General features: G+C 37.4%; 2 protein-coding genes across 2 annotated transcripts in view; both read left to right on the top strand.

The window, feature by feature from the left end:
* The first annotated feature begins 136 nt into the window (after positions 1-136).
* Positions 137-5,596, top strand: LOC140161985 (uncharacterized). The gene is made up of 2 exons (XM_072185277.1): positions 137-1,094; positions 5,526-5,596. Exons 1-2 carry the CDS (start codon positions 137-139, stop codon positions 5,594-5,596), a joined length of 1,029 nt encoding a protein of 342 aa, XP_072041378.1.
* LOC140161984 (uncharacterized) overlaps positions 1,022-24,449 on the top strand; it is a 66,175-nt gene continuing 42,747 nt past the window's right edge. The window contains exons 1-10 of the mRNA XM_072185276.1: positions 1,022-1,094; positions 5,526-5,567; positions 6,087-7,305; positions 13,930-13,968; positions 15,843-15,881; positions 17,518-17,556; positions 17,941-17,988; positions 20,175-20,282; positions 20,407-20,733; positions 21,621-21,731. Coding sequence (XP_072041377.1) covers positions 6,111-7,305; positions 13,930-13,968; positions 15,843-15,881; positions 17,518-17,556; positions 17,941-17,988; positions 20,175-20,282; positions 20,407-20,733; positions 21,621-21,731 — 1,906 coding nt within the window. The 5' untranslated portion in view covers positions 1,022-1,094; positions 5,526-5,567; positions 6,087-6,110. The remainder of the gene's footprint in view (positions 1,095-5,525; positions 5,568-6,086; positions 7,306-13,929; positions 13,969-15,842; positions 15,882-17,517; positions 17,557-17,940; positions 17,989-20,174; positions 20,283-20,406; positions 20,734-21,620; positions 21,732-24,449) is intronic.

Here is a 24,449-nt window from a genome sequence, read left to right as displayed (position 1 = left end):
TATTCCGTCACTCAATAATGTGAGTTTTCATATCATCGACCGTGACCATCACGCCGATATCAAATTGCCAATCGAATTTCGTCTTGATCTTGACGATGGCAAGCAAAATGTAACTGGTATAATAAGATCATCGGAAATGGTGACTGTTAATGTTATAGATACTGGACATATTGGGGAAAGCGATATATTTACCGTTTACTCATCTTCGCGTTTAGGAAAAATTTATTATGTGGCAACATACACGCAAGACACTTCATTCTTCTGTGTTTCTGCACTTTCTCCTGATACCGTCGTTTTAGTCAAGAAATTCAAACAAACTAATATTTACCGTCTCAGGCAGTACGAAAGTTACAGGTTTGATGGAACTGATGGTGAAGATCTTTCTGGAACACGAATAGAAAGTAACAAGCCAGTTGCTGTGATAGCCGGTGGTATCGTAGATATAGGAAACAATGGATATGCTACAGACAAGGACGGTGCACTCGAGCAACTCCCACCAGTGAGCAGTTGGGGACATACCCATACTTTAGCACCATTTATCGGTTCGGACCTGGGCTATGTTTTTCGAATTTATGCAGGACCTATGCTCACAACTGTGTACATATCTGATAATAGTATGTCAATTGTACCTATTCGGCCTGAAGAGTATTACGAAGGAATAGGCGATAAGGTTATCACACTAATATCAGACCAACCTGTCATGGTATCACAGTACATTGTTGGGAATCAAAGGTTCGGCTACCATTATGCGTCAGTGATTATTATCCCACCAGTCACATCATACTCCAGTAATGTAACATTCTCTGTATTTGGGTATGCAGGAATAACATATAGTGTCGCCTATTATATCAATGTTGTAATGGCGTGTACATTTGTAGATGAACTCTTATTGGATAATAATGTAGCAGTTTGGGATGATCAGCTTTCTTCAAATGATGAAGAAATGTGTTGCGTCAGGAAAGCCATCGATACAGGAGAACATTGTGTGGAACATGCAAACCCGATTGCCCGATTCTTTGTCTACGTTTATGGTATTTGTAGTCCTTCATGTGTTTCATCTTTTGTCTACCCGGGATCTGACGTATATTTCAACAGTAAGTATGATTTCAAACAGCTGACATAATTCTCTTTTTTCTTGTCCATCTTTCACTCACTTAGCACCAATACATTCAAATGGCAAACGAATTGGTAAAAACAGTTAAATATGACACTACAGCCTGTCTCAAAAAAATTGCGCCCTCTGTGTCAATTAGAAAATACCGTTGTGATATGATGCTTACATCAACGTTAAGGGCACAATAATAGCTCTCAAATACCGTTTGTTCTGTTCAATTTGCTTTTTTAAATCTCGAGATATGTTTAGTTAACAACGAAAGGGTAAAATCACAATTGTGCCACTTTTACTGGGGAATAGGGCTGTATATGTAAACCAATGATAGCTGATGTTGATGCATCTTATCCACTCCCCCTTTGGGGCTCGTGCATTAGACGCATCAACATCAGCGCGCGTGCCTTTTTTAGTCTAATTTCATTAATTTGTCAAATTTTATGAACTTGTCTAAGTTCATTAACCTATACGTGTGCAATAATTGGTCTTTTAACGTTTAACATGTCTTCAGTGACAAAGAGAACAGTATTTACCATGATAAAATCATTGACATGCACATGTATTTGATTTTACAGCAGAATGTGAAATATTTATTTATTTTTTAATTTGTCGTAAGTGGAAAAAGAGAATCATTATACCTGTATCATAATAGACTATGCCATAGTCGAATTTTATTAAAAATATGTTATTATTAGTCATGATGAACCCATTTCGTTGAACTCAAAATTATACTGATGTGACGGTGTAGTTAATGGTAATGGCGCGGGCCCAGAAGATTTAAACCATAGCGAGATATGGGGGACCAATCACAAGGCAGATCCATTTACAGATGTATTACATCATGGCCAATTTTAGTTAGGCCAGAAATTGGCCTAACTCTCCATAGAGTCCCGTGTTAAAAATCTTAACCGCAAGGCAAAGTCAGTAGTCCACTTGGGAAGCTAACAAAGAGAGGGAGTAGGGTGACTGAAAAGATCAGATGAGAAAATCTATCAATTGTGCACACATTGATTAAATCAGAGTTTTAAGCTTAAATACAATATCCAGAGTATGCACAATGGGTAAGTGGACTACGGGGTAGTCTAGTATCATAATAAAACAGTAAAAACAGTAATTGATGAATTCTTTTGATTTCACGAAGGCACTCTTGATAAACTTGAAACTATCATTGATTTACAAGTAAAGCACTCTTCCCTAGTAAAAGTAGCACAATTGTGATTTTACCCTTTCGTGGTTAAGTAAGCATATCTCAAGATTAAAACAAGCAAATTGAACAGAACAAACGGCATTTGAGAGCTAAGACTACGCCCTTGACGTTGATGTAAGCATTATGTCACAACTGTATTTTTCAATTGCCAAAGAGGGCGCTTTTTACTTGCACAATTTTTTTGAGACAGGCTGTATATGATTTATTACAAGGATCAAAAGCAGCGAGACTCAACCATATTAACCAACCATTCTTTACTTTTTCTTTTTCTTTTCTTTTCTTTCGTGACTTGACTTTAAATGACTCCTTGGAAATATCTCTAGAAAAACCCCTAGTATCTCTAGGTAAAAAGTGTGATAAAGGTATGGTTTCAGTATTATAATTTAAATATATTATTTGAACTTGATTCTTGTCTTGTCTTGTCTTGTAGTTGTACTATCCAACTCCCCTTGGTGGAGGGGTAATGCGGGTAGGGTTATGTGGTCTCCAGTTTCGAGAATTTCCAAACAATCATTTCAAGCCAACAATGTGAATCAATAGAGCCTGTACAGCTACTTTTTAACCAGGAACATATGCAGAAAATGGGGAGGGCATATCACAACATAACTGCAATAGCTTGTTTGGGCATATTTAAGACATACCGTATAAACCCGTCTACAAGCACAATTTATGATAGGTTTGTGACCAAATAGACGCCCTCAATAAAATTATAACTTGGAGTTTTAGTAACTATACTGCGGCAAAATATTATCAGAACACTTGAAACAAAAGCCATATCTTAAAGATAATGAATCTCAATTGCAAAATGAAGTAGTCGATAGATGGAGAAATTTGTTCTGCGTATACCTTTGTGTATTTGTTCTTTGACACTTCATTCGGCATGATGCGATTTTATTCCACTAAGCTATACTCATTTGAATGACAAATGGGCGAGTTCCAAAAGTGACAAATTTAGACATTTCCTCCTGCAAGGCGATTTCTGCTACCTATTGTTACGGGTTCAATAAAACCTAACGGATGAATCCTCAGTGATCGATCTCTGCGTGCTTCGAGGGAAAAGCCAATGCAAATCTTTTCATGTATAATTATTTAGACCTATCTATTGGTCCAAAATTTGACATTTCCCAAGCGGGACATGACCCTTGTGGGACATGACCTAAGTGGGACATGGTCCAAATGGGACATGGTCCTAGTGGATCAGGTTGGACCTAGCCCTAGTGGGACATGGACTTAGTGGGACACGGCGCACAGTGTCATCGCCCCGATATCTTCATGGCAGAAATCGCCATGGTAGGATGAATCCACAGCCACGCATGGCCATTTGTTCCAACCTATTTAAAAGTTTTGAGACGCATAATGAGCCGAGGGACATCCGACTAAGGCTACTGACAATAGCCTGGTAATTGACCTCTCTGTGTGTGAGAGAGCATGTATACGCCATATATCATCTGCTTGTAGACTGCCTCCACCACATGTCCAAGAGTGAGTGCAGCTAGTCTACGCTGCGCTATAGTTCGGCACATATAAAATCAGAATTTTGGTCAGTTTTTGAGCTCAATACGCACGCTTCTTTCTCAATACGGAAGCTAACGACTATCATATCCTTTCAACACATATGTTCCAGTGCAAGGAAATAACTATGGCTTCTTTAGAACAAAAAAATTACGGGAGATATTCATCATTTTCTATCCCGGTATCCAAAGATTTATCGCCTGAATATCAAATCGTGCATAGCACATTCACGTGTATCGATCCCGTGTATTCATTTTAGTGTCTCTGCTGTACAATGTAATTATTAACCAGGCGATGTCGGTGTGCGGCTCTAGTGGGATATGGCCCTAGTGGGACATAGCCCTAATGGGACATGGCCCTAATGGGATTAGGAGAAGTGTGATTTGATCAAATGGCATTTATTTCAAGTGGGAACTGGACCAAGTGGGATTGAACCAAATGTGATTGGACTTAGTGGGATCACGCTTTTGAGTTCCGCACCACGATCAAAATGATCGCAACACAAAGTCTATGGCATGTACTATCAATACCAAAAGGTGCGTGATCCAGTTACCAGGGAGTTATGTAACCACTTCGCTGGCGAATAGATATATAAAAAGAGGCCCCTCATTGCGCCCTCTTTTTCTCCTATTTCTGAAAATTTGATTAAATATATTTTGGTATGTAAAGAAACCTTCAATCGTTAGCTTTAATAATCCAAAACAATTAATTCAATCGGCTTGAAACTTTTGAAGATATGCCCTTTTGAATAAAAGTACAAGTTTTTCACTCTGTCCATGGATAGCAAACAGAGTGGTTGGGATGGCTCATGCTGTTTAGTGGCCTGCACGATCACCAGACCTCACACCACTTGATTTTTTTCCTTTGTGGCAAAATCCAAGATCTTCGCTGAATGCATTCGCAAGTATCCGGCGCACAAGGATGGTACGCAATGCAATTGATGCAATGAGGACCAGGTAGAGGAAAGAGCAGCACAGTAAACTCACTTCAGAAGAACCAAAGACAAACCAAACAGCCTTTTAGGGCTACCTTTTATCCTAAAAAGAGAAATGACTTATGTTGTAAATATAAAAAAAGGAAGCAAGAAACAACAAAGTAAGAAAGTAAGAAACATAATAAAACAAAACGGCATAAATAACCAAGAAAAAATAAGTTATTTGCAAGTAAAGCAAAAGAAGTCCCATTCGGCAAACATTTTACCCACAAATTAATGACACTATTAACAAAATCCATTGTCCATAAACCCACCGGTAAAGCCCATTCCATAAATAAAGTAATTTCATAAAGTTATCATTGAGGAATGTTTGATATTCATGCATGGTATGTGTACTCCTTTTCAATCTTTGAAGAAGCCAAACCTTCTCCGTGGACAGAGTGAAAAACGGGTTCATTTCTTTAAAAGAGCATATCTTCAAAGGTTGTGAGCCTATTGATATAATTGTTTTGGTTTATTAAAGCTAATGACTCAAGGTTTGTTTACATACCAAAATATATTTGATCAATTTTTCAGAAATAGGAGAAAAAGAGGGCGCAATGAGGGGCCTCTTTTTTGGGACACCCTGTACATACATACATAAAGAAAGAAATACACAAATATGCTACAACAGCTAAATAATATAGCACTGCTGTAGGTACACTAGTTATTCAATAATTGTACCCTGTTTACAAGTTACTGTGTTTTGTTTGTCTCCTTGGCAGATGAGACGGATGGACTTAATACTACTCTTCCAACAAGAACAGGTAAGGAAGTGATCGTCACTGAAGCATAGAGGTTATCCATGTTCTATAAGCTGCATATCCTACCAGCGACTGCTATACCTTGTTTAGGACTTTCAAAAGAAGTACCTGAATGTGCAACCATATAAACTGTTTCAAAATAGCCCGCCAAAGTCATGCAGGCAACTCCGAGGTCATGCATTGAATTGGTTTGAATGAGGAATACTACGGGAACCAGCGCCTTTTGTTAGAAGTCACACATGAGTGAAGTGGATAACCTCTATTAACGGTGAGAGAGTGTTTATAATTTTGATCGTGTTGCTGAAGTTACACACATGTTCATGCTACCTTTAGAATGTATTATTTCTTCTGGAGTAGGAATAGACGATAGTGGAGTCGTGCATGAATATGTATTTACTCTCCCAACATTAATTTTGTCGAGATTAGTTTACACAATCATGTATTTATCAAAATATTGCAACACCGTCAACTTACCGCCATGTTCATGTAGTTATTTACCATGTATTATTTTTTCTGGTATAGGAATAGACGACAGTGGAATGACGAATGAATGTGTTTACTGTACCAACACTTTATCTGTCTCCATTACCCGCGCACGTATTTATCACGACACCGTCAAGAGATCCTGTTAGTGTGATGCTCTCTATTCCTGGACTCAATCATGTGAGTTATCATACCACCGATCGTGACCATCACGCCGATATCACGTTGCCGTTTCAATTCAGTCTGAATATTGACGATGGAAAGCAAAATTTAACCGCCATTGTAAGATCATCGGAAATGGTGAATGTCCATGTTATTGATACGGTAGATCTAGAAGGCGATGCATTTACTGTTTACTCATCTTCGCGTTTAGGAACTGTTTATTACGTGGCAACATACACGCAAGACACTTCATTTTTCTCTGTGTCCGCACTTTATCCCGATACAGAAGTTTCTGTCAAGAACAAATTCAATCACAAGTATTATCTCAAGCAGTACGAGAGTTACAGGTTTGATGGAAGTGATGGTGAAGACCTGTCTGGAACGCGAGTAGAAAGTAATAAGCCAGTTGCTGTGATAGCTGGTGGTATCGTAGCAATAGGACACACTGGATACGGTGGTGGAGCACTCGGGCAACTCCCACCAGTGAGCAGTTGGGGACATACCCATATTTTAGCACCATTTATCGGTTCGGACCTGGGCTATGTTTTCCGAGTTTATGCAGGAACTATACTCACAACTGTGTTGATATCTGATAATAGTATGTCAACTATACGTATTATGCCAGAAGACTTTTACGAAGGAACAAGCGAAAAGGTTCTCACACTTACATCAGACCAACCTGTCATGGTATCACAGTACATTGTTGGAAATCTTAGGTTCGGGCAACATTATGAGTCAATGATTATAATCCCACCAGTCACCTCATACTCCAGTAATGTAACCTTCTCTGTATTTGGGTATGAAGGAATAACATATAGTGTCGCCTATTATATCAATGTTATAATGGAGTGTGCATATGTAGATGGACTCTTATTGGATACTAAAGAAGCAGAATGGGACGATCAGCTTTTTTCTGATAATGCTGATGACATACCAATGTGTTGCGTCATGAAACGCATCAATATAAACAATACAGGAGAACATTATGTGGAACATGCGAACCCGAATGCCCGATTCTTTGTCTATGTTTATGGTATTTGTAGTCCTTCATGTGAATCATCTTATGTCTACCCGGCATCTGACGTATATTTTGGAAGTAAGTTCAATTTATAACAGTTGTCATGATTATGTTTGAGGCTTGTCAATTTATAAACATGATATAAACTCATATTTATTTTGGTGTTTCATATCAATCCACTTACAAGTAGGCTGCAATCAAATCAATTATATTGCAAATCGCAACAGTAACCAACAAAACATATGGAAGAAATGAGAAGTAGGCTAAAAGGGTGATACACCCTTCAAAACAACCTTAATTACACAGTAAAACAACAGACATACTTGGGCTTTTACAACACAGAAACATCACAAACATGACAAAAGACATTAGGCTGGACACGCTGGTCGATAAGTATATCTTAATTCATCAGCTGAAAATACGAAGTTGTAAAACGTATGCGAGTAGAAATAACAAAGCATTTAAAGCCTGCTTGCTTCAACCGTCGCTACACGAGAACCTGAAAGTATCTGAATAGAATATGGTCGAATCCAACCAAAAGTGTCCACGGGCCAAAAATAAAAGTCCGAAATAAAAATGTCTCCACAATTTTTTCCTTTTGCCCATTGATTGATGACATATTGGCCTTATAGGAACCAAAAGTGCCATTACTAATCTTGAAAAATAAATCCAGGACGTGTGATAGTAAATGTGATATCAAAACCCAATGTTACCTACGAATACCACTAGGATGCTCTCACTATCGCAATACTAATCAACCTAAAACAAATGGAATATTCCCATTAACGCTTTTTTCGTGTAATGTAGACCACAGGGTGTCAGGAAAATGCTAGCTCAACCAGAAAATATTTGTTTTTATTTTTATAACGCGATCAATATGATCTTTGTCAATTTATGCTAGTTTATTTTTGAAAATGAAGTTTAGGTCAGTTTCTGTATTTTATTTATCAAATGAGTATGAATCAATTTACACATTGTATAAGAACGAGTAGGATATATGTTTTCAGGAATATTAGGAATTATAAGCATACACCTAACGCTTTATACAATGAAAAGGTGAAGAAACCCGGGTATTCGTAGGTAACATGAGCGATTTAACAAATTTATATTAAGTTTAGAGGTTTAAATTTTGCTATTATGGTAATGAATTAATAAAATGGTAGTTTTTAGATCTCTTTCAGCTGGTACGTCCAAATGAATAAATGCTATTACCTTAGATCAAAAATTTTTGATGCTTTTAGCAAGATTTTGACCACTTCATTTTGATATACAAGTAGTTAATCAGCAATTTTACATAATAAATAATTGTTGAATGAATCCGTATATGGGTAATAATAGTGTCCTGGGGTACCGCTTAAAGTTTTTGACAATTAATTTCCATTGGTAGGAACACTTCATTACACAGGTCATGTATTATGCTGTATTCGTAAGTAACATTTCAGTATTTGTAGGTAAGAATTAGACTTTTGGTGGATATCGCAATCAAAACCTCATTTTATAAAGCACTTTGAATGTATTATTTTCTTTATGTGCGTTAATTGATACTTGAGACCCTATCATGTATATTTAATGTCGGTTCACAGTGGTTGAAAGAGGATTGAAGTAAGAAACAAAGGCACTAAAGTGACTTTAATTTGATTAATTGCACACAAATCGCTTAAAACCGTTATTGCAGACTTGTGAAGTCCATCTTGGAGTCAGTTACGTCTTGTGGCCTTTCTTTTGAGGGCAACTACAATTAGCTTTATACCAGGGTCCATCACTGTGTTGTCTAGATCATGAAGCAATGAGAACAGTCGTTTTTTCCATGGTATTCGTAGGTAACCTTAGCGAAAACGTCAAAAGTTACCTTCGAATAAATGAATTTGGACACAAATTACTCAGAAACCAGAAGTTCGGTAAACATTTAAAATGAAGCACACATGACAGTTGACAAATCCAAGTATTCATCCCTTCTAATCTTCTTTGAATCTGATTTTTCTTTCAAATGAGCAGACCGTCGTCTATTTCAGTACATATTTTTCAACAATTAAGCCGTATTCAGTTTTGCATGGTGGGCATGTATGTGAATTCGCAACTTTCATTGACATATGATTTGATAGAAAACATACAGGCCTTCGTTATGTACCAATATGGGCATTGGCATGAATGGCGGTGTTTCACAATACTGTCATGATGTCAAATTTTATTCGTAGGTAACATTCGGTTACCGAAATTTACCTACGAATACTTGCTTTTATTGTTGACATCTCAGAAATATTTAAACGCGGGCTATTGAAACTTGGTAGAAATAAAGAGCGTATTACCCTGCACCTATTGCTTAACTATTGTTTACTATTCTCTCACTTTGTGGAAATGACACAGCTTTTAACATGTATTCGGAGGTAATGCATATTTTTACCAAACCTACCTTTGTGCCATTTAGAATTTCTGGCAGCTAAACACAATAATAAAGATGTCCGAATGCAATGCATTTCAGTATTGGACATATCAAAGCTTGTATCAATTGCGCATTTATTAGTGATTTCCATTTTTTAAAGATATATCTAGTGCTATGAAAAATTGTATTCGTAGGTAATGTAAAAAAATACCACTCAAAAAAATTATCACAAAAATTCATAATTATGTACAAATATGTGAAAAATTGAACAGGCAATCTTTGAATACACACCTTTCAGGAAATCAATTTAGATTCAATCCAATGACTTCTTTTCATAACTGATTTAGATGTTTTAAAAATACCGTAAGAAATATTTTGAAAAAAATGGGTAAAAATAGCATGTTTTGGGGTCTCTGTGTCTAAATTTTTCACAGAAGGGGGTCTTATTATATATGGCGCGAAGCGTATGATCAAGGCGAATAAACACAATATAAAAACGAATGCCAATTGATTAATACTTTTAAGTTATGGCCCTGAACATGCCGTGTACACTTTTCGTTGGATTCGACCATATACTCTCAGACAGTATGAGAGTTACAGGTTTGGACCTGAGCTATGTTTTCCGAGTTTATGCAGGACCTATTCTCACAACTGTGTACATAATTATCTGATAATAGTATGTCAACTTGAAGAAGGAACAGGCGACAAGGTTCTCACAGTTATATCAGACCAACCTGTCATAGTATCACAGTACATTTTTGGAAATCAAAGCTTATGTCAACATTATGAGTCAATTATTATTATCCCACCGGTTACGTTATACTCCAGTAATGTAACATTCCCTGTATTTGGGTATGCAGGAAAATCAGATAACCCATATAGATGGGTTCTTATTAGACAATGTAGCAGTTTGAAATGTGTTGCGTCAGGAAAGGCGTCAACACAGGTGGATATTATGCAGAATATGCTAAACCGAATGCCCGGTCCTTTGTAAACGTGTATGATTTGCAGTTTTTCATGTATATACTTCATCTTATGTCTGTAAGAGCCCAATACGACCACTAGACGTTGATCCACTCACCTCAGCACACTTTATAGGTCTGTCACACTACGACGGACTGGATCAACGTACATCACCGAATACAAAAATATTTTATTCGGTGGAAAAATCACCAGTCCGCTAGAAGATTCGGTGGGATTTTGGGTCCGATTCCCGTTCGTCTCTCTATGCGTTGTGGCCGCTAATAATCCTGCAGGCGTCTTATATCCGATCGTTCAACGTCCGTCAAATGACCGGATTTGGGGGTCCGATTCCCGTTCGTTTCTCTATGCGTTGTGGCCGCTAATAATCCTGCAGGCGTCTTATATTCGATCGTTCAACGTCCGACAAATGACCGGATTTAGGGGTCAACGTCCGACAAATGACCGGATTTAGGGGTCCGATTCCCGTTCGTCTCTCTATGCGTTGTGGCCGCTAATAATCCTGCAGGCGTCTTATATTCAATCGTTCAACGTCCGACAAATGACCGGCGAATCCGTCGCATGTGGCACCAACAGGGACGTCCACCCTATCAGAAAAGTGGGGGAGGAGAGGGTGTTTAAGAGGGTTTTTGACCCATTAGAGGCAGTGACGTAGCAAGCACTTTTTCAGAGGGTGAACAAAGTGGGGAAAGACAACTTTTAAGGGGGGAAAACTTTGACGAAAATGGTCAAATATTGGCTAATAAGTACAAAAGGGCTACAAATCTTATATATCAGGGCAACCAGCGTCCGGGGGCAATAGAGGTGAGAAACCTTTGGACAATGAAGGTCCAATTGAAGCCATTTGTCATTTTTTGGGATCAATTTTAGCACTATTATTGGGTACTATTTTAGTTTGAAACAGCCGCAAATTGGTGAAACGAAAGCCTAATTGAAGCCATTGAAAAGTTTTCACCATTATTGTATAATAATTATAAACAATTGTTTTAAAAATAACACGTGGATGTCCACAGCAGAAGCAAAAAGGAAGACTTGTCCATTTTTCAAAATGAAGGTCCAATTGAAGCCATTTGCATGGGGACTGTCTATTTACATTATTAGGCCTAGGGCTATTGTGTAATTTTTTATTTTTTTTATTCCCTGTGCTTGGAACTGATGGAGGGAGAAAAGGCATACATAATGAGCCATCAGTTCCCAACGATCATGAACAATAATTACATAATCAAAATATTCTTTTTGAGCAACAGGTACAAAGAGAGACAGACGAGGCAAAGACTATGGACGAAGACAACGAACACTCACACTCATACAAAACATACAAAAGGACAGAAGACAAACAAGAAAAAAGGATTCATATTCTACTCACACACTTAAAAAAAAACTAGCCATGATATATACAAAATATACAAAATATAAAAGTTACTTTTTAAACTTTTTAAAGTGCTTGCCAAGATTGCCATTTTTCTCAGCAATTTTGTACTCAATGTTGAATTTAAGCTTAACAAAATTGCGGAAATTCTGAAGAGAAGGAGCCACCTGTTGTGTAAAAATTTAGTTTTAAAAATGGAAAATTTGGAAAATTGTTTTGGTGCATCATTTTTACACTATTATTGCCTTAAACATGTTAAACAAAAAAACAAAGAAGGCCCGAACTGAATTTGCAAAATTTAAAATGTTACACTGGTCCACTGACACTTAGATATAAGACTTCAGACTCGTAATTTCAGGTAAAGCATACATGGATTTATGTTAAAGTCAGTAATAGACCAAAGTCCGTCTTAAATACAGACTTTGGTGACAAAATGTCACGGGCCCTACATATCGACGGGCCGGCAGTAATTTTCACAGGCTTTTGGGCCAAGGACTCACCTTTAAGCACTGCCTATAATAATCACAGGCCTATACTTAGGCTTACTGCTATCCTGGGTCTACTCAATAACGTACAATTTAACCTTTTCTCTTCTTTTTTCTTTCTTGCCAATCACTAAAACTGGTAGGAATTTGATATCGCGTCCTCTACCCTTCAGAAAGTGCCCCTCCCCCAATACTACTTACATGCATGGGCCTACTAAATTACGTGCAATTTAACTTTTTCTCTTCTCTGTTCAATTTTTCTCACTTTCTTTTCTTTTCTTCTCTCCTTTCCCCCTTTTTTCTACTTGTCAGTCACTACTAACACTACTGGGGGATTTGATATTGCGTCCCACACCCTTCAGAAAGAGCCCCCCCATGATCGATGCACATGTTCGTCATAGGCCTACATCCGGCACAAGCACCTGCTAAACCTCCCAAACACCTGCGGTATATAAACGAAAGAATAACGAACAAACCCAGGGAATATATACAGGATCGTACGAACACACATCGGACAACTTCCGAACATGTGTATCCGGCACACTCCGTTTCAAGTTTTGTGCATGCACAAAACTCGAAACGGAGTGTCGACGGACTGAAAAAACATCACCTAACACGAAACGCATTTGGCGGATAATAGCAGGACATATGAAGAACATAAAACGAACATTGACGAACACAAACGGATTTGCTAAAATACCATCCGTTTCTTATACGGAAGACCGATCCGGTGTAGTGTGACACTAAGACGGACTGGGTTAACGTACATCACCGAATACAAAAATATGCTATCCGGTGGTGAAGGCCTCACAGGAACGTATTTGCAACGAACACGGGCCGAGTGCAACGAACAAAGAACGAACATGAACGAAAAGAGAGCGAACAAACTCCGGCAATATGCAGCACCATACGAACACACATCGGATAAATACCGAACATGTGTATTCGGTACAATCCGTCTCAAGTTGTTGTGCATGCACAAAACTTGCCGACGGACTTAACGAACATCACCTAACACGAAACGCATTTGGCGGATGATAGCAGGACATAAAAAGAACATAAAACGATCATTGACGAACAACAACGGATTTACTAAAATACCATCCGTTTCTTGTACGGAAGACCTATTCGGTGTAGTGTGACAGGCGCATTACCGGTTGTCACTGACCATCACGACCCATATCATTCCATAAACTATTGTAACAAATTAGAAGCGCACAATCTAGACATTCCACAATTGATCTTTGCAGCCAGGGTAAGCTTTCCGTATTTTTACGGGTTACAATGAGGCAAGTAGCAGTAAGTTCCTCGTCCAGAGTCAAAGGTCAAGTGTTTGACACAAACATAGTTCAGCAAGGTTTGATATTCCCTGTGTAAAGTTCGAATGACCGCATTTTATATGAACAGGCCCATTACATTCACATGATAATTGCATCATGCATTTCTTATAAGGTACTATGTTTTGTTGTCCCGCTTTGTTAACGCAGATGAAACGTATGGACTTACTACGCTGCCAACAAGAACAGGTAAGTGAACGCACCGACATGGATCTTGTCCAGTAATCTGCACAGGTTAATCTTAACTGAAAATATGTTTAAATTTCTTTAATGTATATATACCCAGCAAACACAAAAACGTTTTTAAAACGTTTTAAATAAGTTATATTTTGGGTTTTGGTTTAGGTAAAACGTTTTAATAACATTAAAATGTCGGGTTATATAAAGGTCATGAAATCGTTTTAAAACGTTTTGTATGAAAACACACTACAACAATATTTTAAAATGTTTTCGAAATGTCATTGTAAACTATTTTTGCAAAAAATTTTGGCCAAATATTTTGTCAACACTTAAATAACATGTTAAAATATTTGCACCCAGCAAACACAGAAATGTTCTTAAAATGTTTTTTACAAAACGTTTTAATAACATTTAAATGTCGGGTTATATAAAGGTCGTGAAAACATTTAAAAAACGTTATTGTAAATATTTTGGGCAAACCTTTTTTGCAAAATATTTTTTCAACCCCAAAATGATTTGTACCAAGTTTTCACAAATGTTTTTGGAATGTTATTAAAACGTTTTATACCCTTTACATAACCCGACATTTAAATGTTTTCTGTAAAACATTTGTGTTTGCTGTGCAGTAAATTACCAACACATGTTATTTAATGTTATGAAAACGAGTTATACCATTAATGTACCCTTTATATAACCCGACATTTAAACGTTTTCTGACAACCTTTTATAACCTTTTGCGAATGATGTCGAAAACGTTTTGTGTTTGCTGGGCATGCATACACCACATTTCGCCATACTGCATTTTAGAAACGCTTGCTGTTAGAATAAGAAAAATTTTAATTGTAATTATTGCACAGGTCATGGCAGCCCTGTGACCTTTCCGGAAAAAGCCGAGTGGCAGGTTTTTCAAATAAATATTTTCTGTGTAAAAATTGTACCATCAGATAGGTAATGGAATATATGAATATTAACTGTATATCTATCATAACAATTTTGATAACAACTCCCATCAAAATTGATCTAGTATAGAACTACTTCAAAATGGAGTTCTTGCGGGAAACCACAGCAGGGCACGTGGCCGAAATCAAAATCGATTTTATGTATTGTGTATGTATCATAGACCGCTCGTATTAGGGGTGGTGCAATAATTATGTGTACCCGGGGGGTGAATTCTCAAAATGGTCTGCCAAAAATCGCTTGCCCCCCTCCCCTTTGGCCGTGCCAAAAACCTTTGCCCCCCCCTTTCGACGTGCCAAAAACCTTTGCCCCCCCTTTGATGTGCCAAAAATCTTTGCCCCCCCTTACACATGCAAGATTTTGGGGAACCCGAATTTAAAACCTTAAATTGTCTTAACATATAATGCGAGCGCAGCGAGCAGGAAATTTTGCATATTTGAACGTGTTCGTAACGTTTTCCTACGCCTTTTAGGGCGTAATATAGAAACGGTGCCCAAAATATCTGTGCCAAAATTGCTTGCCCCCCTTTCGACCTGCCAAAATTGCTTGACCCCCCTTTCGACCTGCCAAAAATGCTTGCCCCCCTTTTGGCCTGCCAAAAATCTTTGCCCCCCTATAATTCACCCCAGGGAAGTACACATAATTATTGCACCACCCCTTAATTGTCTCTATGCGCTTGAGAATTCAACAATATAAAATAATGGTAGCTCTCTTATAATACACATTAATGTTTTAAGCAGATAAAATTCCAAAATATGATACGTTTTATGTCTTTGCTTGTCACATGGTATGTTGAAGTAATGAAGTTGCGATTTATTAATACTACCATGCATTATGACCACACTTCAAATGAACGAAATTGGTTACAGCCACATGCCTATTTTTCCAGTGTATCCTGATTTTTCGTATACCGTTTGTTAACACAGAGCAAACTACTGGATTTACTACGCCGCCAACCACCGCAGGTAAGGACTGATGAATAAATACAAATATTCATTATTGCAGGTTGTTCCAAAAAGATATTAACATTTGGATGACGAAAAATTCTAGAAAAACGGTGAAACCTATGGGGTAGTTAAAACTGCACCGTAACGAGGAATAATCAGGTGGTGAAAATGGTGCAATCAAAAGGAAAATTCTGACAAATCTATGATTAAACTCATGGGCTAAGTTCGAGTGTGCAAAAATCATAAATCTTATACAATAAAAGACACAATTTCATGCCTATGTTTAACACCCTTATTATGGTGTTCATGGTTTTCTTTAGGCTATGCCATAGTCGAATTTTGATTTAAAAAATATATTATTATTATTTAATCATGATGAACGCATTCCGTTGAACTCAAAATTATACTGATGTTTATTAAACATGTTCAAATTAAAGTGTTCAATAGTAAAATGGTCATAAAGAGTTTATATAATTAGATGATTAGTGACAATAAAAGTTATTGAATGCAAAATATCTTGCAAAATTATAATGGCTCACTTCAATACTAAACAATTCTGATTTTGGAATCTACCCGTTTATTGATCGCGAAAGCCCGAGTAAAAAATCCGACTATGTACTTTGACTTCTAAGCAGAACTTTACCCCGGGGATTTGGTCTCTAAAAAACACTCTCAATCATACTTGTTTATCAATCCAATTAACCGCAAGTACTAAGCATGGTAGTATATGACGCGCTAAAATGAACGTCCATGCATTTTTTTTTGTTCGGGTTTTGACAACCCTGGATAACCCAAGAAAGCCTCTATTGAAGCTTATTTCCATTGGGGTCCATTTGAACACCGGGACGGGTTGGGAACAGTCAGGGGTTAACACCCTACTCTTTTCGAAACTGGCTGCGAGATACATGTACAGGTATGGCTCTCTGAACACGGGACCGACGGCTTAACGTCCCCTCCGAAGGACGGAGTACTTTCATGATTCATTTACCCAATTCTAAATGAACCATGGGGAGAGCGGAAGTCTGAATTTAATCTACAGATGTTGCCAATTAATTTCAGACTTTTTTTTCCAAGTCAATATCCCAGCAAATCACCACCGCCGGGAATCGAACCCGGGACCTCATGCACTAAAGGCAAGTACCCTAACCATTGCGCCACGCTCTCCCTTTACTGAGAGTTTAACTTTCGCGCCACCACAAACGGTGCCGCAACTTCCATAGATTGTTGTGTACGATGTAGTTAATGGTAATGGCACGTGCCCGGAGGATTTAAACAATAGCGTGATCTGGGCGACCAATCACAAGCCAGATCCGTTTAAAGATGCATTACAACATGGCCAAATTTAACTCTCCATAGAGTCCCGAGTAGTCCACTTGGGAAGCTAACAAACAGAGGGAGTATGGTGACTGAAAATATCAGATGTGAAAATCTATCAATTACACACAAATTAATACAAATCAGCGTTTTATGCTTAAATGTAATAGCCAGAGTATGGAAAATGGGCAAGTAGGCTACGGAGAAGTCTAGGTTTTCTTCTGTTATTTACTGAAAAGAATATTGGTTTTCATTTGGCCGGGAAAATTAATTTTAAAGTGAAAAGGTGCATATTATTCATGTGTATCCTGATTTTCTCGTATAACATTTGTTAACACAGAGGAAACTACTGGATTTACTACGCTGCCAACAAGCACAGGTAAGGACTAATGAGTCAATACAAGTCTTCTTTTTTGCAGGTTGTCCCAAAAAGATATTAACATTTGGATGACGAAAAATTCTATAAAAACGGTGAAACCTATGGGGTAGTTAAAACTGCACCGTAACGAGGAATAATCAGGCGGTGAAAATGGTGCAATCAAAAGGAAAATTCTGACTATGATAAAACTCAATTGGCCAAGTTTGTGTCTGTAGAAATCATAAATGTTACACTATAAAAGACACAATTTCATGCCTAACTCTTATTATGGTTTCCTTCTGTTATTTACAGAAAAAATAATAAAATTATTGCTTTTCATTTGAGTGAAAAGGTGCATATTAGTCCCGTGTATCCTGATTTTTCTTAATACGTTTGTTAACACAGACATGACAGAGGAAACTACTGGATTTACGATGCCGCCAACAAGCCCAGGTAAGGACTAGTGAGTCAATACAAGTCTTCTTTTCTGCAGGTTGTCCCACAAAGATATTAACATTTGGATGACGATTAATTAAAAAAAAACCGGTGAAACCTTTGGGCTATGAAAACTGTAAGGAATAATTGGATGGTGAAAAGGGTGCAATCAAAACGGACATTCTGACGAAACTATGATATAGGCCTATGATGTGCTTTAGACAGTTGTGACAAATCTTATCGAACTATATTAGTTTGAAACGCTAAAAAGTTATCAAAAAAATCTAATGGGCTATAAATCTTACACTAAAAGACACATTTCCATGCCTAGGTTGAACACTTTTACGGTTTTTTAAAGACATTCACTGAAAAAAATTAAAATAATTGCTTTTCATTTGGCTGGGAAAATTCATTTTAATGCGAATTTCAACAACGAATTGATCTGTTTTGATCAATATACCATATAATATAAAACGCGCGAGCATTGCACAACAGCTATTTACTTATTCATAAGCCTCATTTAAATTCATGATTATAACAACGGCGCTTCACATTAGCGTTTATAGCCGGTGTAAATACTTTTTATTCGACGTGGAAGACTTATTGACGTCACACACAGAGGAAACTATAGAGTTGTCAACGACTTAAAACTAAGGAAGACTAGTACTAGACCAAGTGAGGCACAATATCAATCTCATTCTTGAATTGATGATTTCAATGCCAGAATAAGAAGCCTGGACAGCCATCTTTCTAAACCTCTGATCATTCGATGCAACTACTTCTATAGTACTACCACCAACAATGGTGCCCGATTATTCAACATGTACCAGGAATCCAACAAAAAGTCTTTGGACTTGGTTTCATTAAGCTGGATTGATGCCCTAATTCAACTACATCATAATAAACAGCAAAAGTTAGTACTTGGCAAGCACTCAAGCCATGTGAATTGCCAAGCTGGGTTTCAGACAAGACATTCTTACGGAAATAGATGGGGTTGAGGACAAGAAGAACATATTCCGCTCCCCAAAGTCTCATCATTCTGGAGTAAGGTGGAAGAACTTTATCAAAGAAAAAGAAGAAAACCTCTGGAGTGGAATCAGTAGTCTGAATCATGGTCCATCCACACAAAGAAGGAGACATCATGCCACAATATTGAATGATCTTGAGCTTTTTTGATGGAATTGCCCTGTTAGAGTTTTCAATACCACGAACCAAGCCGCTGATGTCAAGCGAGTATAATTATTTCAAATACCCGGGTTTCATGATGGGATCCAGAAATTTCAAAACATTTCAAAACACTAAAAAAATTACATGAAGGGCATATAGTATTGAGTAAAAGACTCCAACAAAACAAAACCAAAGCATCGACAGTCCACAAACAAGGTCAATGTAAATGTTCATCAACTGTGGTAGATCATGATAGTACTTTTAACAGTTTTGAATATTGAAATAACAATTTAATTCCACATGAAGACACGATTCTACACCAAATTTACTATTTAGCCTATACCCATGAAAGTATTCACCGGCAAGTAATGAAAAGCCTTTTTCATCTGATACAAAATGTCATGGTGTAAACATACTAAATTTGTGGTCAAATAATTTGCATTAAAAAATATGGCAGGTATTGGTGACAAATTTATTCTTCACCTTTACCTTCACTATTTACATGAAAAAATATGTTTCGAATCAGAAGAGTATGTTCTCTTAGGCTAATCCTACAAAGTCATGTTTTAAGTCACATTACTGATAAAATGGCACCAATTTTACCATGGATGATGATCACATTTCATATGAACGTCAGTTTTATTGTAACATTTTCTTACAATTAAAGAGGCATTTCGTGATCCACAGCCTCATCCCCCCACTTTTCCCAAAAAAAGTTGAGATTTTTACACCACTGGATACCTCTGTCTACATAATGTGTATGTACCAAATATTTCTTGCAGATTAATTCGTTTAGCAAAAATATCGCCAAATTTGAATTTCGTTCTGGTGCACCAGAACGAAATTACAACACACTGTCTATGGAGCAGTGTAATACACATAATCATGCATAACTTGCAAAAGCAAAATCGGAATCAACTGAAATTTTGGAAATAAGCTTTTTCGTGGATATCTACTGAAAAATGTCATAAAAAGAGGATGCTAGGATCACGAGATCCTCCTTTAACTACGTTTTGTTTGTCACTCTTTGTCACCAGCCACCCCTACCTCGTGGTTAACTTGGATAGGTTATGTCATGCTAGCATTCATGACAATTGGTGTTATACTTCTACTAGTTTGTTGCTGGCGTACACGTCAACATGCAGGTAAATATGTAATAGTTCTATCATTTCTATAAGGCGAAACAACCGGGGACTCTCGGAGGTTTTATGTTGCATTGATTGGGTTGTTTTTAATCAAATATGTTAATATTTCCTTTCATACAATCAGGTCAAGTTGGTAGTAGAGCTGGAAATGCTTCAAATAACGACGTCTGCTCCAATACAACGGTTTCGTCGAGTCCTCGCAACGAAGTCCAATTAGACCCACTTCTTAGTCATGACGTTCTATCCATACAAACACAGCTAGTAAACGACAGAGACTACGTCACCCCTTTTGCACCTCAACACCCTGTGAAAGCTGCTGATATAACACGTGAGAACCTTCGATTCCTGAAGGATTTAGGGAGCGGTCAATATGGTAGAGTGTGGCTGGCTGAGACAAAGATGATTACGAGATCTGGCGTTGTATCTAAAGTTGCCGTTAAATCTACAAAAGGTATTGTGAAATATATTAATTGTAGTTGTACATTGAACCTGTGGTTTAATGGTTAATTAATTGGAAGCATAAATGAATCCGTGAAGGGATTGAATGGTTGATTATTCTCTGAATAAAAAAATATCGAAATCGAAAAATGTGGTAAAGCTAAATTTACATTTAGTTTCCATATATGTGTGTCATTCAAAGGAAATTTCATTTGAATGACACACATATGGAATCTAAGGTAAATTACAAACTAAACTACCATAACAAAAAGGACATTACGTTTTGTTACCTGGAGAGGTTTGATCATGTCTCACCTCCTTTTTCAACCAAATCGACGGTAATAACTCTTGTAGTGAGGGATCAACATTTAACCACAAATTGCCTCAGGCAAAACTCACTTCCTGGGAACTAAATACCACAAAAGGTCATTTTTATGTGACTCATTGACCATTTGTGTTATATATACTGCCAATAGCTATATGATATCCTTGTGATCTGGTCAACTCATTGACATGTACCAACCTCAGGAGGGAATTCAATTTTTGATCAATTCTCTCCAGGTAGTGAAACGTAATGATCTGTGGAACAAATAAAGTGCTAAAGAACGAATATATTTCAACATTTCTCGTGTTTTTACATTTTCGTAACTACAAACCACTTTTTTTCTCATTAAACACAGCTATTTTTTATTGTAATTCCATAAGATAAGTCAGGACATTGGAAAATATTTATTTTGTATGGGAATCACACATTTGTGAATAATCCCGTTCTATTCAAGCATTATAGTTCTGGGGACCAATCTATAGTAGCCGAGTAGTCGTGGTTGGGGCATCCATCTCTCCTTAAATGTTTAAAAGTAATAAAATTACTGTTTCTGATATTTATTATTCTGCATGTAGATGGTGCATCAACGTCTGACAAAGAAGACCTTCTGAGAGAGCTGAATATAATGAAAAAAATCGAACCAAATCCGAACGTAGTTGAGCTTTTAGCGAGCTGTGTTTTTAAAGGTATTAACATAACATAACAACGGCGCTTAATATAGCACAATACCAAAAATATGAACATTGCGTTTTACAAACATACAAAAATAACAACAGCAAAATACATTAGAAAATATATGTTTTAAGACCCTTTTTAAAAGATTCAACTGTGAGAGCAGTGCGTAGGGTAGCCGGTAACTGGTTCCAGAGGGTTGGACCAGACACACTAAATGAACCATCACCATTTTTTCTATTACTCCTGGGGATGACAAGGCGAGTAATATCCAGGTCAGAGCGAAGGCCTTTCCTAGGTGGAATGTACGTAGCGATGTAGTCAATGAGATAGATCGGTGACAGTCCATTTAGCACTTTGAAAACGTAAAGAAGAATTTTAAATGTTAAGCTTAATGATTTGTATCAACTTATGGTTGTTTAAAAATGTTTAAATTTGTATATGCTAGTGGTTAGACCCTCCCTCGGGTCCGTGGAGAACGACTGGTAATGTAGATTACATAGCATTAAAAATCAACCCAATACACGGACCCTCCCAGTCTGTAGGCAATTTGACTTCCAGCTCCCACAAACTGCTGGAAGTTCACTTTTACGGATTTGGAGTCACGCAATCTTTCTATATACCACGTCCATGTTTTCACTACATTAACGTTTGTGTAAGCGACTAAACAACGATATTGTATCCGACCAATCAACGCAGCTTGGCAGCGCGGGGATATTTGAAAAGGCTACCCGAGCGAAATAATCGGCAAACAGTTGCAAACCGCACGCGATAATGTACGCAATATGGACAATAGGCCTAAGTCCGAGTCGAGTGGTTGCCTTATATTATTGCGCGTACCATGGGTCTATCAGACGCGTGCCACTTGAGCTCAATACCTCTCAGTTGTTGACAAGTGTCCCATCCGATCTTGCGTCACATCCCGCGGCATAGCTTTGTGCTACCATATTTGAATTGAAACTGGGGCGGGGCTTTCGTAATTGACATCGGAATCACCGTGCTTCGTTGAACGAATATTTGGAAGTGAGATCTCTAACAGATTGGACCAGTCTCGGAATCAGCGCTCAATGGACTTTCGCGTTCACTTATAATACGAGTATATTTCTATATTGCTGCATGGTTGACTGTGGTGGGTGTAATTAGTGGCGTCGATTTGTGGATGAAGAGGAATGGGTTTTTGGCATTGAAGAAAATAAGGGGGGAGTTGGCATTTTTTTCATAAGGCATTACGTAATTATTTATTGTTACATTATCCAGAGATGGAACCGAACCGAGACTGGGGGCCAGTCTAGCTAGTGGTCTGCTCCATTCACTACAAAGGCGATTTGTTGTTGCAAACATTCGTTACGTGTCCAAATATAATCTAAACGTGCAAGGTCCACATTTTGGTTTCTCACCAGGAAACCCACTCAACAACAAAATAAGTTCCGGCTCCCTCCCATAGCAAAAAGAAAAGTTTCCCGGTGACCACCCGATGACCATTCGGTGGTCATCAGAAACCTTTCGAGTACCTTTTCCAGAGTTATCCGAAAGTGCCCGCTAGCGGATACCTTGCGGATACCTAATTAAAGGGGGATCTAGTTGACCAGGCAAACTTTCAAGGATACCCCAATTAAGTAGGCTTAAAATATAATCAAGTCAATGTTCATCTCTATACCACCAACTTTGTACATCTCCCAACAATGTGTTTTCCAGATATTTGTAGCGGCCTTTAAGTTATCCAAAAGTTTTCGGGTAGACATCCGGAAGTCTCCCAAAAACTCAACTATTTCAAATGAGTTACCCAGAAGGTTCCCAGAAACATAGATTCTTTGTAGGAGTTACCCGGTGGTTATCCGCTTTTAATTTGACCTTGAAAATAGCATAAAGCATCTTAAGAATGCATTGTGGGTGGGTATATGGTCAAAGGTCAAAGGTCACTGTATGAATTCAAAATGGAGCAGCTAGCTGTTGGCAGTTGGAATATATTTGTGCAGAATATTCAAGTTATGTGTGGATATGTATGGATTTACATGTAGGACATTACAAAATGTTTACTAATTAATCTGGAACATGCTGTAGGAATTATAAAGCATTGAATGCTTGATTTCATATGATAATGCAGGTAGGAAAATTTGTATGAAATGATTCGTATATTGATGCAGTCTTTATTTATATACATGTACCTAATACGTGACACATTTGAATGTTTTAGTTTATATCTTTTCTAGTAAATCATACATGATTTTGACAGTAAATTAATGTCAATTAAATTACTAATCATCAGCTAATGTGTCAAATTAACTGATATAAGCTTTATGTTAAGCTATTTGTTGTAAATAAATTATAATATTTGATGTAAAAATTATAGGCTGTGTCATCACTTTAGGTACTGTAATACATATGCTATATCATAACAAGTTTGTTGTACAATAATTAAGGTATGCACCTTATAAAGGTGTGAACCAAATTACATCAGAAGAATATTTTTGTACAATAACTACAATTACATTGTACACATTCAAGTTTCTTATTACAAGATAGCACTTTATAAGCTCAACTGCCATGCCTACAGAGTTGTATTTCTCCAAAAACTACAATTCAAATAATAAGCTTATAACTGTCTAATAAATTTGTGCATACTCATGAATTTGTATTTCTGCATTCCCCAAAAGGTCAACAGGAAGTCTCCAAAAGAGGTCAACAGGTATATTGTCACCAAAAGTTATCCGCTAGGTCCCCGAAAAGTTATC

Source organism: Amphiura filiformis, chromosome 10, assembly GCF_039555335.1.
Source record: "Amphiura filiformis chromosome 10, Afil_fr2py, whole genome shotgun sequence".
NCBI lineage: Eukaryota > Metazoa > Echinodermata > Ophiuroidea > Amphilepidida > Amphiuridae > Amphiura > Amphiura filiformis.
Note: the sequence above shows the minus strand (reverse complement) of the source record. Positions and strands in the feature narration are given on the sequence as shown.